Below are 17,915 nucleotides of genomic sequence, written 5' to 3'. Positions count from 1 at the left end.
TAATTTTGGTCTCATGTCCTGGAGAAACACTTACTGTCTGTCCTAGGTATGTACTGTATATTCATTGAAATTTGCGTCTTATTCGCCCCAAATTCAGATAAATAAAGATGTGTTAGAGCATTATTTATGATCACCTTTATTTGCATATTAATAAAAGAACAACTGTAGAAATTCGTTCCTACAGGTATACAAACCTTCTTTGTGTATGTACATACCTAGTTTCTACACGAATAGATACTTGTCTATAGATGTGATGCTGACTTATACAAACAAATGTTTCTACATGGATACAAACCTGTCTGTCTTTGCATATAGTTAGCTCTGTATGCCAAGGGGAGGTGTCAGTGCCTCATACATACATTTGTTCGTTTTCGAATACAAACTCTAATTGGGAAGGTATACGATGAGACTGGTATACCTGTTTGATTGCCAGGTATTCATATGAAATATGCAATCCTTGAGACTTTTTCCAGAGTCTGGCATGACTCTTCCCTGTAGGGGGCAGGAAGCACTAACATGGTTCATGATTAGAGGAAATGATGTATAACGGTAACATTATATGTCTCTAGGTCTGAGTGACCAATGAAATTCTGTTTTGAGGTTAAGGCACAAATAAAAATCCACAGATACATTAATGCTCTGGTAAACTTCCATCAGGACGACATGGCCTGAGACCAAAAAATGGATTTTGAGCGAAGCAAAAAATCTATTTTTGGGTGAGATAGCCCTGTCATCCTGATGGACCCACCCTCCTTTTATTAAAAAAGGGCCGTAAGGATACCTCCCGAAAGTACTGTATCTGTAGCACCTCGCTAACGCTACAAGGAATAAACATGGTGGCGATGATGACGTCATCTAGATACTCAAAACAGTAATGGAGGAGAAGTACCTTATTAACGGCTCCCCTTCGTTTTATTGCCACTTTTCCCCCTCGAAACGTAAACGCTATTCTGGGTGAAGATGGCTATGTGGAGTGTCAAAAATATATCCTCTGATATGCGATATCCATAAAAGGAAAATTTACGGATATTCGCGCCAGGAGTTAGAATTCTGGACACCTTAAGGTAAAATTCTCTGGGAATATCACTGTAGTCAAATATACCCTAGAAAGCTACTTTAAAGGAACTTCCATCAGGATGACATGGCTATCTCAACCCAAAAATAGATTTTTCGCTTCGCTCAAAATTCGTTAATTATGTCATTCCCAAGGGTGGGAAACAAAAGCACGTTGATCTCAGCTACTTGTTTTGATGTTATCCACAAGTTGGTCATATATATTAAGGCTACAGGTTATATAATTTGGTATGATATTGCTTGATTTTATACTTTAGGAAACATATTATCAGTACAATGGACTTTCGGCAGTAACAGACCTCCTTTCCCCCTATACAGATAAGGTCGGGAGATGGTAACCTTTGTCCGGTGTCTACCCAGCAGTTATACATGCAGAGATACATGCCTTCAGAAAGTAGTTTGTTCCAAATACCCAGATCAACAAATCCCTTTAAATATGGGCTATACATATTCTAATGACCTCCCTTATTTACAAAGCTAATCCTCTCCCCATCGCTAAAACCCATGGTGAGAGAAAAATTGCTTCTTCACTAGTGTTCTTTGCAATTTCAGGACATCCAGAGCTTTATCATCATCATCATCATCATCATTAGTATTATTATTGTTAATATTATTATTATTATTATTATTATTATTATTATTATTATTATTATTATTATTATTGGGCTCAAACCATGTTGTCCTGATGGAAGGTTCCTATTGGTAGCTTTCTAAGGGATATTTGGCTACAGTGATATTCCCAGAGAATTGAACTTTAGGTCTCCAGAATTCTAACTTCTGGCGCAAATATCCTTAAAATTTCTCTTAAGGATATCGCATAAAATCAGGGGACGAATATCTTGATACGACATATAGCAATCTTCACCCTGAATAGTGTTTTCGCTTCAAGGGGGAAAGTGGCTAAACTGAAGGGGAGCCATTATCAAGGTTACCCTTCCTCCCATACTACTACATGGCTCCAAGATGGCACTCATTCCTATTTCAGTAGCGATTGCGCACGGTGGTTTTCCCTGTTATCTAACGTTTTTCATCGTTATTGAGAGGATTTAATATGCAATTTACAGCTTCTTCTGCCTCTGGAAAGTTGAGTATTTAGTCTTTAAAGTGTATAATTTTTAGCTTCTGCTTCACAGTGAAATTAGTTTAATTTAATGTGTTTTGGAGCTTGGCCAGTCACCGGAGGTACCATGGGCGCTGTCGTTCGTTATGCATGTGTTATTTAGTTACCAGAACGACATTCCCGGTGGTAATAGCATTAATAAATTATGAAAGCTATTTAGGCACAATTATACGAGTAAAGATATATTATGCATACAAATTTCCTCTTCCTTATGTCAATCGTATACGTTAAGAGTTTCAGTGATTTAGGTAACCGAGATCTCGCCCTGCACTAGGCTACCTAGCTTATGCGCTTTAGTATACTTTCGTTATCCCCAGTTACCCTCGTGTATCGTTTCATCAATTCAACAGGAGATAGTATATCTCCTAGAATTAATTATATAACTCGATACTCGTCTCCTGTGGAGATTTAAGGTTAATCCCTCCTCCCCTCTGAATGCTGCCATAGGCGACAACCCTATCTTAGTCTTGCCATAGAGTAGTTCACTCCGGCTTGACTAGGCTAGTGTTTTCTGTCTCCCTCCCTTGCCGGTGAGTATGCCAGCTTGGGTTTTCGACAGAACCTCAGAGTATTCAGTCTTTCTGCCGGCGGCCGAGCGGCAGGGTGAGTAGTCACTCCCCTGCCAGCTTAGAGATTTCGGTATAGGAGGCTAAGCCTCCCTAGGCCGAACTTGAAGTGGTAGTATGATACCGTCACCTTCTCCCCTGCGATCTAGAAGACTAATCCTGTTTCGGCAGACCCTAGGCTGAAGAATAGATATTCTTCTGCTGCCTAAGATGGTGCCGATACCGAAACAAAGTTTCACTCATGCGTGGAAGTGGCGGCGATCCTGCCGCCTTCTTCTACAATTAATACAGGACCCTTTTCTCTGCTCTTCTCTGTCCTTTAGCGATGGCCTAGCTATCGCAATCCTGCGGCCGTTGTCCTGCAATCTCATCGTTTGCCGGGTAGATTGTGGTACCGGCCGGGTTCCTACATAGCAACTGTATAATCACTCAGTCTTTCCCTTATGGACACAAGGCTCCGGGAAAGGTTGTGCCGGCTGTGACGGCTGCCGGTGGGAGACCCCTCTGCTGCTGAGTGTTCTTTAGTCCAATCTTGGACTGCAATCCCCATTCCTGAAACCGGCAATGACCGGTAACGGATCTTGTGGCTGGATGGAAGCTTGAATAATGCATTCTCCCCTTCCATTTGAACCCTCATTCTGGAGGAAGGCAGTAAGGTTATATACTTACACCCTTATTTATTGCAAACATACATTTTAATAAGGCAGCCCTTCACTCTATGCTTTCTCTCTCTATCTGTCAGATAGTGCCGCCAGGTACTAACCCAGCCGGCAGCATGTCGGCTGGACCGGACTGTGCCGCCAGGTGCTAGCCCTGCCGGTAAGATGCCGGCTGAACTACAGTATATGATTATACAGTAGCCAGTATATTTGCAGTATAGAATATACTGCAGACAGAAAACTGTAGTATATATTATACAGTAGTTGTTTTCCAACATACCTTGTGTATCCTTGCACAGTCTATTGCTGAGACCAATCCTATATTGAAAGAATAGAATTCCTTCAATACTCTGATTAGAAATCAGTTAATAACTTACCCCACAATATTAAATAATTTAAGAAGAGTCAGTGGTAGTGTACACTTTTCTATCCCTAGAGGTTAGAACCCTTCTCTTTTGAGTTTTGCCCTGATGAAGGAATCTCTATAACCTTAATATTGGGGGGACGTCACAGCAATTGGGTGGAAAGGATACACAAGTACGTATGTGTCTTTCCTATTTTCCTTATAGCTTACTATCCTAAGCTATAAAGATTAAAATATTAATATTTTTAATAATCTGTTTATCATGTGAGATAAACAACTGCATACTCATTTAATTTTCCTTTCTTTACAGGAGGAACCCCAGATGAAATGCGATGCAATCTTCTGCAACTATGGGAGTAGGAACTTCTACGTTCACAAAGCGTGCAGGTCTCATGCCCCCTGCACCATCACTACCGAAACCCTGCGGTACTGGGACCCCCCAGACTGTAATATCTGCCAGACCTTGGTGACCGAATGTTTCGATGACCCCAAGTCAACGGAGTCAATGAATGCGGCACGAGAAAAGATGCACAAGTGGGTACGAGGGTTCCAGAAGAACTCTCTGGGACCATACCTACCTAACGACAGGATGCGTAGCTTGCTGTTCCCGAAAGCGGGTAGTGAAGTTGTCGTGCCCCAAGCACGACCCCGACCTCCCTGTATCCAGATTGCCATCGAGGCGGATGTCAGTGAGGCATTGCAAAGCATGGACATCCACCAGGAGGAAAGGATGTCTGAAGTTTCTACAGACACTGAAAAGGATCTACTAAAGGATCTACCTATGGAAGGAGATAATGATGTCGAGTCGGAGTCCTTTCCGTATGTGCCGGCACCAGAGCCGTTACCCTCGACATCTTCAGCTTCTACCCTTCCATTGGACAACATGAGCCAGACACTGGACCATCTTATGGCCTTAATGGAGAACATTCGCAAGCAAGGCGAAGCAAGGGAAGCGAGACCCGAGAGAGAGCCCCGTGAAGCTCGACTTACCGACTCCCGAGGGTCATACAAGCGACCCAGAGTCCAAGACCTCCCAGCCTGCTCCAAAACCAATCCCTGGAGGTATGCGGAGTTTATGCCGGTTACTATCGGCAAACTCTATATCTCGGAGAAGATGGGAGCCGTCCCCTTAGACGACATCCAGTTTTGGCCAAGCTTTAACACTTACCCTGATTGCTTCATTCGACTGAAGCATGAACCAACACCAAAAGAGGAGACGGAACCGAAGGAGGTCATGGTTTTTGACCATGATAAGGCACAGGCTCTCTTGTCAAGTAGCCTGAAAAAGGCGGGCTATTCAAACTAGAAAGTGTCCGCCTTGAGCAAGAAACACCTTACCTTTCTTGCTCCTCCTTCTATAGCTTTCCCCTTTACGTCGAAGGCATTTAAAGCTGTTGCCAAGGCAGTGGAGACAGGCAAACCATGCCCTGCACTAGAGGAGTGTAGGCCTGTGTTAGCCTTGCCCAAGGAAGAGAAGGAATGGAAGGAATTCCACCTAACCTTCTCAGTAGGGAAACTGGATACAGACATCGCTGGACGACAGTTTAACGAGAATCTCCCAAAACTTTCTGACTTTCTCTTGCGCAGCGAACAAGAGATGAAGGAGAGACTTGCTGCATCCTTATCCCTACAAAACTGCATAGAGATGTGTGCAGGCCAAAGAAGTACCCCAGACATGCTCACAGTCCTAGCCAAAATGCATATGGCCACCCTAGTAAAGGACCTGTATGCTTTCATGAAGGCTAGGAGAGCCTGTAGAGAGTTCGTGTTCGCTGCTGCAACAGTGAATTACGAACCCAGGAGGCTGATATCTTCTAACATCTGGGGTAAAGACCTCTTCCCGAATGAAGTAGTCAAAGAGGTAGTTGAGAAAGCCACCACGGAGAATAGGAACCTTCTCCAGAAGTGGGGCAAAAGCAAAAGGACCGAAAGAAATCTCAATAGACTTCTGTCTGTCCTTTATCCACCTTCATGAAGAAGGTCTGGCTGCCAACAAGATAACTATGTGTAGGTCAGCCCTGACTAGACCTCTTCTATACGCCTTTCAAGTAGACCTGACGAACGAAATCTTTAACAAAATCCCGAAGGCATGCGCTAGACTTAGGCCTGGAGCTCATCCGAAGCCCATTTCATGGTCCTTGGACAAGGTCCTACATTAAGCTTCATATGTGAACAATGAAGATTGCTCTCTTAAGGATCTAACCCAAAAGGTTATTTTCCTGTTCTCTATAGCCTCAGGGGCTAGAGTTAGTGAAATAGTAGCCCTATCCAGAAACGAGGGCCACATTCAGTTCACAGAAGTGGGAGAACTGAATCTCTTTCCTGATCCAACATTTCTCGCCAAGAACGAGCTACCCACTAAGAAATGGGGTCCCTGGAGAATCTGCCCTCTGAAGGAAGATGTCTCTCTGTGTCCAGTAGAGTGTCTAAAGGTCTATCTTCGAAGAACTTCAGACTTCAGGGGAGGACAGCTCTTCAAAGGAGAAACTTCAGGATCAAATTTATCCCTAAAACAACTGAGGGCGAAGCTCACCTACTTCATTCGAAGAGCGGATCCTGACAGTACACCCGCAGGTCATGATCCAAGAAAAGTTGCTTCATCACTGAACTTTTTTCAGTATATGGACTTTGAGTGTCTTCGCTCATATACTGGATGGAAGTCATCCAGAATGTTCTACAAACACTATGCAAAGCAAGTGCACGAACTGAAGCATTACGCGGTGGCGGCAGGTAGTGTATTAAAACCTGCGATGAACAGTGAATTGATTGGGACTATCAATTAGGGTGAAAAGGTGTTGACACTTCCAGTGTGATACCTTTTAAGTGGGTGTCACCACGATGACACTAAGACTGTTCAAAATCTCAGGTGTGGAATTATACATATAGCACTTGTGCCGTGTGTACATAGTACACAGTGTTGATAGTAGACAACATTTACAGAAAATTATGTTAGAAAATTTTATCAAAATTTTCAAATTTCAGAGTGGCACTAATCATTTCTTCCCTTTCAGGGAGAAAAACCTTTTCTGTAAACGTTGTACGTATAATTCCCTTGACTTGTTACACTCGTTATTCCGTTTGGTCATTTATTCGAAATAAATGTCTATTAGAGTGTAATTGCGTCTTATTTCGCCCTGCAATTAGCACAATAAATATGGCCAGAGTTCTCTTACTTATTCAACTAAGTAAACCTCATATTATTGTATGCTTACAAACAATGGATATACAGTGAACCCTCGCTACTTCGCGGTTCGACCATCGCGGATTCACCACTTCGCGGATTTTTTCCATAACCCATATATATACAGTAATATATATATATATATATATATATATATATATATATATATATATATATATATATATATGTATGCATGTATTTATGTATATATGTATGTATGTATATATGTAGGTATGTATATGTGTATATATATATATATATATATATATATATATATATATATATATATATATATATATATATATATATATATATATATATATATATATATATATATATATATATATATATATATATATATATATATATATACATATATATATATATATATATATATACATATATATATATATATATATATATATATATATATATATATATATATATATATATATATATATATATATATACAGTATATATATATATATATATATATATATATATATATATATATATATATATATATTATGATCAGAGATAAATGTAAACAAAACATTGGTTGCCATTTTTCAACGTGCTTTTTAGCGTGTTTAGGAAACACATGATATATTATTGCCTTTAATATTTGTGCCTGTTTTAGTTTAGGGTACTGTAGTACATGCATTAAGTGTTCTGTACATTAAAGGGTAGTTTGTTAACAGTACTACGTACAAGGGAAGGTTTTAAAAGTCTGAATATACATGTTGAATAAATAGGTGAATATGGTGTCACTACTTCGCGGATTTTCACCTATCACGGCCGCGTCTGGAACCTATCTACCGCGATAAACGAGGGTTCACTGTAGTTGATACTTAGTTGTTCCGACAACATATACAAACCGTGAGACTTTTGTATATCTAGTTGATACTTATGTTTGTTCATACAATATATGCAAACCTTGAGACCCTTTTCTACTGTCTAGTATGACTCTTCCCTGCAGGGGGCAGGAAGCCCTAACATTGTTCCATGATTAGTGGTAGTGACGTATAACGGTAACATCATATGTCTCAATGGTCCGGATGACCATAGAAAAAATTGTCCAAAGGTTAAGGCACTCATGAAAATCCACAGATACAGTACTTTCAAGTAATTCTCTGGTACACTTCCATCAGGACGACATGGCTTGATCCCAAAAAACGGATTTTGAAGCGAAGTGAAAAAAGGGATTTTGACGTAGGAAAAATCTATTTCTGGGCGAGGGACCTGTGCCGCCCAGTGAATAAGCTCCATTTAGCACTTATTCTTAGGTAATTTACTGCTAAATATACCAGAGAAAAAATGTAAAGGAGTGCTAGGTTAACTATCTCGCTCACCTATTGGTGTCGGTATAAAATTGGGCGTATATTCCAGAGGTCCCGCACTATTTAGATTAATCCACGACAGAGAACCCCAATAGAGGAGAGCCGTTCAACCTCACTCGGTACTACTAACAATGCATCCGCTCAGAACCCAACTCCTTAGCACCCAAAGTTTGGGGACTCCAAGGGAGAGGAGCTGGGAGGGTTCACTGGGCGGCACAGGTCCCTCGCCCAGAAATAGATTTTTCCTAAGTCAAAATCCCTTTTCTGGGCTCGAACCTGTGCCGCCCAGTGAATCTATACAAGAGAAAAATGTCACCAAACTTGCAAAATAAAGGAAAAAACATAAGCGTAAGAGAAATACAGGATGCTTTAATCAGAGATGAGTACCAAAAAACAATTATAAGGGTATCTTAAATATGAACATAAATCCAATAAGGTAGGTATAATAATGCCGTGAGTGATAATATATACAGATACTCAGGAGCATAAAATTTACAAATATAATAACAGTATTCAGGTGCGAGACCAACGAATACAATAGGGTATAAATGAGGCAGGTAAGAGGGAGAGATAAAGAGTCAAGGCATTAACCTGTGAGTTACTCGGGAGTAACTACGCTCCCTGCGGCTACTGTAGAAAATTTTAGGGCTTCCAAATGTTTAAGGTAGTGTTTCTTGAACACTGACGGTGATTTCCACCCTGTATACCTGGAAAGGTCTGTAAAATTCATGTGGTGAAAGAAGTTCACCGAGGTGGCAACCGCCCTGATATCATGTGCAAGAGGAAAAGAGTCAGGGTTAGCTTGTTTAATAAAATACAAAATTTGTTGCCTGATCCCTTTAATAGTAATGGTACCGCCTTGTTCTCTAACGAATAGAGGCCCCGAGGAGTTAGAGGAGGTCCGGGATAAATAAGACCTAAGAGTAGTGACAGGGCACAGCGACGGATCTTGCGTGAGGGGAACAATTTTCCAGGAGGTCCATCTGTTTTGAGGGTCTTCATTCTTAGCCAAAAAGAATTTGTTAGGAGAAAGAAGGACCTCTCCTGAAGGCAGAAAGTCAATATGACCCGGGTCTCTCGACAAGGCTGCCAATTCAGAAATTCTTGCCCCGGAAGCCAAGCTCACTAGGAAAAGTGTTTTCCTGAGAAGGGGCATGTAATCACAAGAACTGTTAATGGTATCAGAAGCCAATTTGAGTACGTCATTAAGGAACCAGGTCACCGGGGTAGGACGAGTAACCGGTTTCAGTCTGGCACAAGCTTTCGGAATTGAAGCTAACAAAGAGTCGGTTAAGTCTATGTTAAAACCCACTAGGAAGATCTTTTTCAGAGCCGATTTAATAGTGGTGATAGTATTGGCTGCCAGACCTGATTCTAATAAAGATCTAAAGAAAGTGACTGTAAGGTTCAAGTTCATACAGTTCACGTCTGAGTCTATTAAAAATTTTGCGAACTTTTTAACTGCAGAGTCATACTGGCGGATGGTGGAATCCCGTTTATCCGATTCTAGGAACAAGGTGTTTTGAGGATCAATATTGGCACCATGCATAGCCGCAAACTTCATAAAGTCCATAAAGTTAGGGCGCTCTGAATGTTTGAGAAAGCGTACACAACGCGTGTTTGTACTATCTGAGACAGAACCGGATTGGGTATCGGGTGAGGGTATAGTCTCAACTCCCGCAGGAGAGGATACCAGTTGCTCTTGGGCCAGTTGGGTGCGACCAAGGCTACTTGTCCCTTGAAGGATCTCAGTTTGTCTAGAACTTTCAGCAGAAGATTCACCGGGGGAAAGAGATAAATCTTTTCCCAGTTGTCCCAATTCTGTGACATGGCGTCTGTGGCGTAAGCCTGAGGGTCTAGATTGGGAGCCACATATACTCTCAATTTGTGGTTGGATTCCGTGGCGAAGAGGTCCACTTGGAGACCGGGAACCTGAGAGAGAATCCACCGAAATGACTTTAGATCGAGTGACCATTCCGATTCTAGAGGGGAGGTCCGGGACAGGGCGTCTGCCACTACATTCCGGACTCCCGCCAGGTGGACAGCTGAAAGATGCCAACGGTTCGAGGCTGCTAGGGAGAATATGGCTACTAGAACATGGTTCAGAGGCCCTGATTTTGACCCGCCTCTGTTGAGGCAGCGGACCACCACTTCGCTGTCGAGGACCAGACGAAGGTGTTGTTTCTTGGGAAGAGCGAGACGTTTCAGGGTTAGAAGAACTGCCATGGCCTCTAGCACATTGATGTGAAAATGGCGGAACAAGGGAGTCCAAAGACCTTGAACTTTCTTGAGCTGAGAATAGCCGCCCCAACCTGATAAGGATGCGTCTGTGTGAATGATTAATTCCGGAGGCAGAAATCGAAGGGGAACTGACTTTGACAGACTGTTTGCTCTTGTCCAAGGAAGAAGTCTTTCCCGTAGAATGGGAGGAAGGCGGACTTTCCTGTCCCGGAGCTTCCGGTTCGCCCTCAAACGCCAGACACGATTGATATCTTTCAATTTTGCCTTCAGAAGAAGATCCGTCACTGAGGCAAACTGAAGGGACCCCAGAATCTTCTCTTGGAGTCGTCTGGAACTTACTTTGTCTTTGAGAAAGCGTTTGGTGTTCCTTGCAATCTCTAACCTCTTGGGTCTGGGAAGACACAGAGTATGAGATATAAGATCCCATTGCAGGCCGAGCCATTGGAACTTCGATTTTGGAAGAAGACGGGACTTCTTGAAGTTGATCTGGAAGCCTAGAGATTGAAGATAATGGATGACTTTGTGAGTGGCTTTTAGGCAATTTTGGGAGGTGTCTGACCAAATGAGCCAGTCGTCCAGATAGGCTACTACTTGAATCCCTTGATTCCTGAGTTCCTGAACAGCGACTTCTGCTAGCTTTGTGAAGATCCTTGGGGCAATGTTGAGCCCGAAAGGCATCACCTTGAAGGAGTAACTTTTGTCCCCTAAGCGAAAGCCTAGGTACGGACGGAAGTGTCTCGCTATCGGGACGTGATAGTAGGCGTCTGTAAGATCGATAGAGGTGGTGACGGCCCCACGGGGAAGTAAGGTCCGCACCTGCGAGACGGTAAGCATTCGAAACTTGTCGCATTGAATGGACAAGTTGAGAAGGGATAGATCTAGAATCACTCTTCTCTTGTCTGAATCCTTCTTCGGGACACTGAACAGCCGACCTTGAAACTTCAGATGTTTCGTTTCTTGTATGGCGTTCTTTTGTAAAAGATCCTGGACAAATTCGACCAGGTCCGGAGTGGAATGTTGACGAAATTTGTTCGGAGGAGGAGGTCCTTGAATCCAACTCCACCCCAGTCCCTTGGAGATGATACTGAACGCCCAGGGACTGAACCTCCATTTGTTGCGGAAGGCATAGAGCCTCCCCCCTACCTGCTGCACCTCAGTATTGGTTTGAGGAGTTGCCTCCACGTCCGCCTCGGAAGTTCTTTCCTCTGCGAAAGGCTCTTCCCCTGCCTTTGTTCTGGTTAGAGCCACGGTGGTAGCCTCTACCTCTACCATAACTCTGGGAAGAGCTATGAGCCTCGTAGGACTGGTTAAAGGCAGGGGAAGTGGCGGAGGCACCAGAAAGCTGGCTCTTAGGTAGCAGAACGGTGACATAGTCATCCGAAGGAGCCCGAGAGGTGGAAGGCTGTGCAGGGACAACAGAAGATGGAGGAAGAGGCAGCCGGAAGTTGGATGAAGCACTCTGTTGTTGCCTGAACTGGGTGGAGGTATATGGTCTAAGCTTCTTCCTACCCCGGGCTTGATAATTTGCGGGGTCATACTTGCGTTTAGGGGTCAAACCCCAACGGGCTTTAAGGCTCTGATTAACCCTAGTGGCCTCCGCCAAGACTTCCTCTACGAGATCCTCGGGGAAGAGATTTGAACCCCAACAGGAGGACCGGATGAGTTTATTAGGTTCATGCCTAATCGTCGCCTCAGCTAGAACATGCTTGCGACATCTGCGTTTAGCAGTAGCGAAGTCATACAAGTCATAATATAAAGACTGTAACGTAGCCTTGTTGAGAGACTTAAAAATACTCTCCGTATCGTAAGTCAAGGCTATCGACTCCGTGGATGTGGCCAGGTTTAGAGTACGGCCCACACGTAGGCGGGAATCATATTCCTGTTTAATGAGGGATTCCGGGAGACGGGGAAGCTTCTCACTAAACAAGACTGAGGCACAGTCTGCTGCAAGCTTGCCGGAGGTAAAGGTGGTATGGACGTTGTCCCAACACTCAATACCTGAGGGAAGAAGGAGGGAGATTGGATCCACCTCTCGGATGGGAGGCAAGGGCTTCTCCTCCAGAGCATATTGAAAGGCAAGCTCTGCCACCTTATTGACGCATGGAGTCAAGGTGTTCTTGTCCATTAAGAACATCGTAAAGGAGCTTTTATAAGGCGTCAGCATGGTGTTAGTGCAGCCGATGTCATTCAAAAATCTGGCCCAAACAGATTGGGCTTGCTCCTTCGGGAAGATGACCGTCTCTTTGGGGACCTTGTCTAATCGGACTAAAGCTTCCTCGGTAAGTCTGGCATAACCATGAAATGGAAATGCCAGACCCGGAGGAAAGAATTCAAAGTCCTCTAGAGGACGAGTGCCAAGGCCCTCCAGAGTCAACATTCCGTCTGAGAACGGGGAATGAAGAGCCATCCGCCAGGAGTTGTTCTTGGCAAACGGCGGGAGCTTAGAGGCATCCGGGATGAGAGAGCTTTGGACTCTCTCCGGAGCTCCTTGCTCTAAAGCCCCAATTCTCTGACCGAAGTTAGAGAACATCGTGTCCATCCTCGACTGCATCTCCGAAACCAACTTTGCCTGCATCTCCGACACGATGCGAAGCATGGCTGATTCGGAAAGGCCCGGGCTAGCAGCAGGAGGGGCGGAAGGAACTCCCGGGTCGTGAGACTTAGAGGAGGAACCAGAGGTCTTTGAAGACGGGTTCGTACAATGTTTAGAGCCATGAGAAGTCTTGTGAGGCTTGCGAGCTTTGGGTAAGGTCCTTGAAGTAGACTTATCCTTAGGGGGAACCGGGTATGAACGTTGAGACGAATCACGGTCCCCAGAAAATCCAAGAAAAGAAGAGCGATCAGAAGAAGAAGAAAGAGCGGGGCTGAGGATAGGAATCTCAGCGCCGGACACACCTGCCTCACTTACCACCCTACCTGTATCCGGCTCGTCTAGCAACATTGGTTCGACGTCCAGGTTCATGGAGGCAACATTGTCCTCCAGACCTCCGGGGGCGTCCGATGGATCTTGCTCTGGGTCGATGAGACCCGTTATAGTGGCATCAATGTGGGCAATGATGGGAGCTGCCACATGCCTAGCCACAGCAGCTGAAGACTTGGCGTTGGGGTAAACCATGGTGCAGTAGTCCTCAGATAGGACGTACGGCCGCTTAGACTTCACATTCCGGGCAAACCCACCAACCCACACCTTCAGTGTGGCCCGAGCCGCAGACTTTTGCTCCGGGGATGCCTGAAATAATAGTGGGAATTATAAAAGGGAGACTCCCAATGGTCCTTCAAGACCATAGATATCTTACTAATAGTAAATAAAATAAGAAGGCAATATAGCCAACGGGACTCACCGAGTCAGATCCAAGGGTAGTGATGAGGTCGAAGCAAATCACACAGTTATCCGGGTGCCATACCACAACGTCTTCCAGTTGAACCCCACAAGGGGCGTGAGATCGGCAGACGGAGTGGCCACAAGGCTGGTGCAGAACAGCTGCACAGGCCGGCGTCAGACAATGCACCATCTATAAAAAGAATAGTATATGAGAAACTGTAATTCTCTTAAGTAGGGGCGGGTCTGGAGGACCCGGGCCTAACATAGGTCTAACACAAGAATAGAGCTTAACTGTACTATTCTTTAAGTAGGGGCAGGTCCGGAGGACCCGGGCCTAACATAGGTCTAACACAAGATTAGAGCTTAACTGTACTATTCTTTAAGTAGGGGCGGGTCCGGAGGACCCGGGCCTAACATAGGTCTAACACAAGGTTAGAGCTTAACTGTAATATTCTTACATAGGGGCGGGACCGGAGGTCCCGGGCCTAAACATAAGTCTAACTTGAAACTAAAGTATAGCAATCCATTCCGGTCAAGCCGGGAGCATAAAAAAGGATGCAATAACAAGGAATTAAGACACATGGTGTCTGATTTCCCGGGGCGGGGTAGACCCCGGGCCAGGAAATAAAGGTATATCCAATACCAATTCCTTTAGGGACTCCGGGGTAGTGATCTGTCATATATAATCATCATAGGAAATGTTATAAAATAATAGGGGGGCGGAACTGTAGCTAAGAACTGCCAATCGAACCCGGAGGGTTTCGTATAACATAAGCCAGAATGAAAAGTGAATATAAAATAGGGTGCACCGGGATCCAACTCTGTTGACCGGTGGCCAACCAGACTAGACAGAGACGAACCCGCCGGGCCACCCGGAGGACAAAGTCCATAAACACTTAACTACCCCCTCTAAAAGGAGGGAAGGCAACGGTCCCTTAGTGGAGGGGGGAGAAGCCTAGCCTCCCACCTAGCTAGAGGGGGAGCGTGGGGGAGGATCACGTGATACGAGGCAGCAGGGCTACCAACTGACGATCCCCAACCAGACAGATCAAACGGAGTAATGGCACAAATATTCATTATAATAATAATAATAGCGTTAAATTATATGAATAAACACACAGAAAATTTTTTGGGCAAGGCATGCAACATAATAATTAAATCACAAAAGACACACCTGATGGCTAAAAATAACATTGCCGCCTTAGCACGAAGGTCGGCAGCCATAACGATACGTAAATGATATCGGCCCAAAAATTGAACCACGAGGATTCTAAACGCTAAATAATGAATATTCACAATAACAAATAATATTTGATAATAAAAATAATACACATAGTAACACCGCAAGTGAAAATTAAAAGCTCTCAAAAACAGGAGTACCAACTGTAGTGAAATCAAGCAAGATCGGTATGAACGAAGAGAATAAACTCCTATAATATAAATATTAAACGATCTAGGTTGCTCAAAACACAGTAAAACCCAGCTTGGTACTTAACTTAGACGGTGTCTCCTGGGAAACCGACGAAGAAGCCATAATTAAATGGAAAATAACCAAAAATCGAGAGCACAAGCAAAAATGCGGGTTACTTTACTCGTCGTGCTAAAAGGAGTTGGGTTCTGAGCGGATGCATTGTTAGTAGTACCGAGTGAGGTTGAACGGCTCTCCTCTATTGGGGTTCTCTGTCGTGGATTAATCTAAATAGTGCGGGACCTCTGGAATATACGCCCAATTTTATACCGACACCAATAGGTGAGCGAGCTAGTTAACCTAGCACTCCTTTACATTTTTTCTCTGGTATATTTAGCAGTAAATTACCTAAGAATAAGTGCTAAATGGAGCTTATTCACTGGGCGGCACAGGTTCGAGCCCAGAAATCTATTTTTGGGTGAGATGGCCATGTCGTCCTGATGGACCCGCCCTCCTTTTTCCGTATAAGAAAAAGGCTTCGGCAAGATTCCTCCCGAAACTACTATATCTGTAGCACAATGCTCAATGCTACAAGAAATGAGCGCCATCTTGGAGCCATGTAGTAGTATGGGAGGAAGGGTAACCTTGATAACGGCTCCCCTTCAGTTTAGCCACTTTCCCCCTCGAAGCAAAAATGCTATTCTGGGTGAAGATTGCTATGTGTCGTATCAACATATACGTCCCCTGATTTTATGCAATATCCTTTAGAGAAATTTTAAGGATATTCGCGCCAGGAGTTAGAATTCTGGAGACCTAAAGGTCAATTCTATGGGAATATCACTGTAGCCAAATATCCCTTAGAAAGATACCAATAGGAACCTTCCATCAGGACGACATGGCCATCTCACCCCAAAAATAGATTTTTCGCTTCGCTTCAAAATCCGTTAATTATCATTAGTAGTTGGAAAAGCAGGAATCTGTACGCCCTGGGGCTGCAACAGAGAAAATAGCCCAATGAGGAAGGGAAACAAGGAATAATAAAATATTTTAAGAACAGCAACAACATTAAAATAAATATTTCCTATATAAACTATAAAAACTTTAACAAAACAAGAAGGTTGGTCTAGGCATAGTGTTAGTTAAACACTACCTGAAACAAATTCAACCAGTACAACATTCATACGAGGTACTTGGTTCATTCATTACCCATACAAGGAGAATCTGGAGAAAGGAAGGATCATTTCAACCAGGTCCAATAGGAGCATGATGACTGATCCGGTTACCGTTTATGAGGTGAAAGACAGACTTGTTAATTTTTCTTCTCATCTATACACAGATATTCAAGTTTTCTTGTTTGCTTAGCTGTAAATAGTTTCCCTTGGTGGTGCATGACTCTACTCGTTTATTTCTCTGATATTAGTTCTTGGAGACCACACAGCACATTAACCCCCCAAAAAGTGGTTTTGACAAATTAAATACCTATTTTTGGTGAGGTGCTAATTGGTCTCCAAGACACTCCCTCCTCCCTAGCCTTGTGCAGAGTACGGGACAACTGATTTTCACTCTTGAGTTGGAAGATGGTGGCTAGGCACAAGTTGGTGCACAGGTAGCACTGTCTCCAGCTGTAGTGATGGTTCTCGGTGATGACGTGTCACTGACATACAGACGATTTCAGCATTGGAGGTTCTACATCAAGTTCAATAGTGACTGAACTCAAGGGTCTTTTTTATACACACTGAGTCTATGCATATTCATACACTGGTCCTAGAGCAGGAGAGACAATATTCATTTGGCAATTATGTCGTATTGGATTCCCTATTCTAGCCTTCTGCATGAAAGTCCATGGATACCACAGCACCTCTCCAAAAATTGGTCTTTTCTTCATCACAACCACTTTTTTTTTAAGCTACTAGCTATCTTTTTTAGTTTTCTTTATTTTCTTGCTGATGATTAATATTCCCTGGTAATATCACTGAAGCATTTCTCTTGCAATGGATTTTTCTGATGTATTTTAACTGAGTGGTAAGCAATATGGCCTTATGCCAATCAAGACTGCCTTATTCTCAATAAGACTAACTGAAAATACAACATTTGCCATCGGCACAAAAAGTAGGCTAACGTATTGTACAAAGTAATCCGTTAAAAATCTAGCAATTATAAGATATAAAACTGCAGCCGTGTTCAACCTACCAATCTTGCCTCCTTTAGAATAAGGAGCCAGCATATCAACAACCTTAATTCCAGTAACCAGAATTTCTTGATCTACATTCATATCTTTGAATTCTGGGGCTTCTGCATGGATGGCAGCGTATGTGGCAGTTTCAATTGGACCTCTTTCATCAATTGGCTCACCTGTTGGAAAGGCAATAAAAACAATAAGCATATAATTAGGAATGATTAAATGCATAAACCAGAATTTTCTTAATTCAAGCCTCCTTGCATGATTGTGGTGTTCATTACCTAAGAGTTTACAGGTCTACCACAGAGGTACGCTTTAGCAGGCACTAAAAAATATTAAATTTTTACAACACTACCGTATGCAAATTATTAAAAGATTGAAAATCTTACCACAAAAAATATCAGAAACAAAATACCGGCATAAGAAGTAAAGTGGCAATAAATATGTACAGGGTACAATAC

General features: G+C 43.3%; 1 protein-coding gene across 2 annotated transcripts in view; it reads right to left on the bottom strand.

Annotated features, from left to right (window-relative positions):
• LOC137640318 (uncharacterized) overlaps positions 1-17,915 on the bottom strand; it is a 406,862-nt gene that overhangs the window by 215,396 nt on the left and 173,551 nt on the right. For both annotated transcript variants that reach the window (XM_068372950.1, XM_068372951.1), the window contains exon 5: positions 17,466-17,627. In XM_068372950.1, coding sequence (XP_068229051.1) covers positions 17,466-17,627 — 162 coding nt within the window. The remainder of the gene's footprint in view (positions 1-17,465; positions 17,628-17,915) is intronic.

The sequence above is a fragment of the Palaemon carinicauda genome, chromosome 4 (genome assembly GCF_036898095.1).
Source record: "Palaemon carinicauda isolate YSFRI2023 chromosome 4, ASM3689809v2, whole genome shotgun sequence".
In the NCBI taxonomy this organism is placed as follows: Eukaryota; Metazoa; Arthropoda; class Malacostraca; order Decapoda; family Palaemonidae; genus Palaemon; species Palaemon carinicauda.
This window is presented reverse-complemented; position numbering and strand designations above follow the sequence as displayed.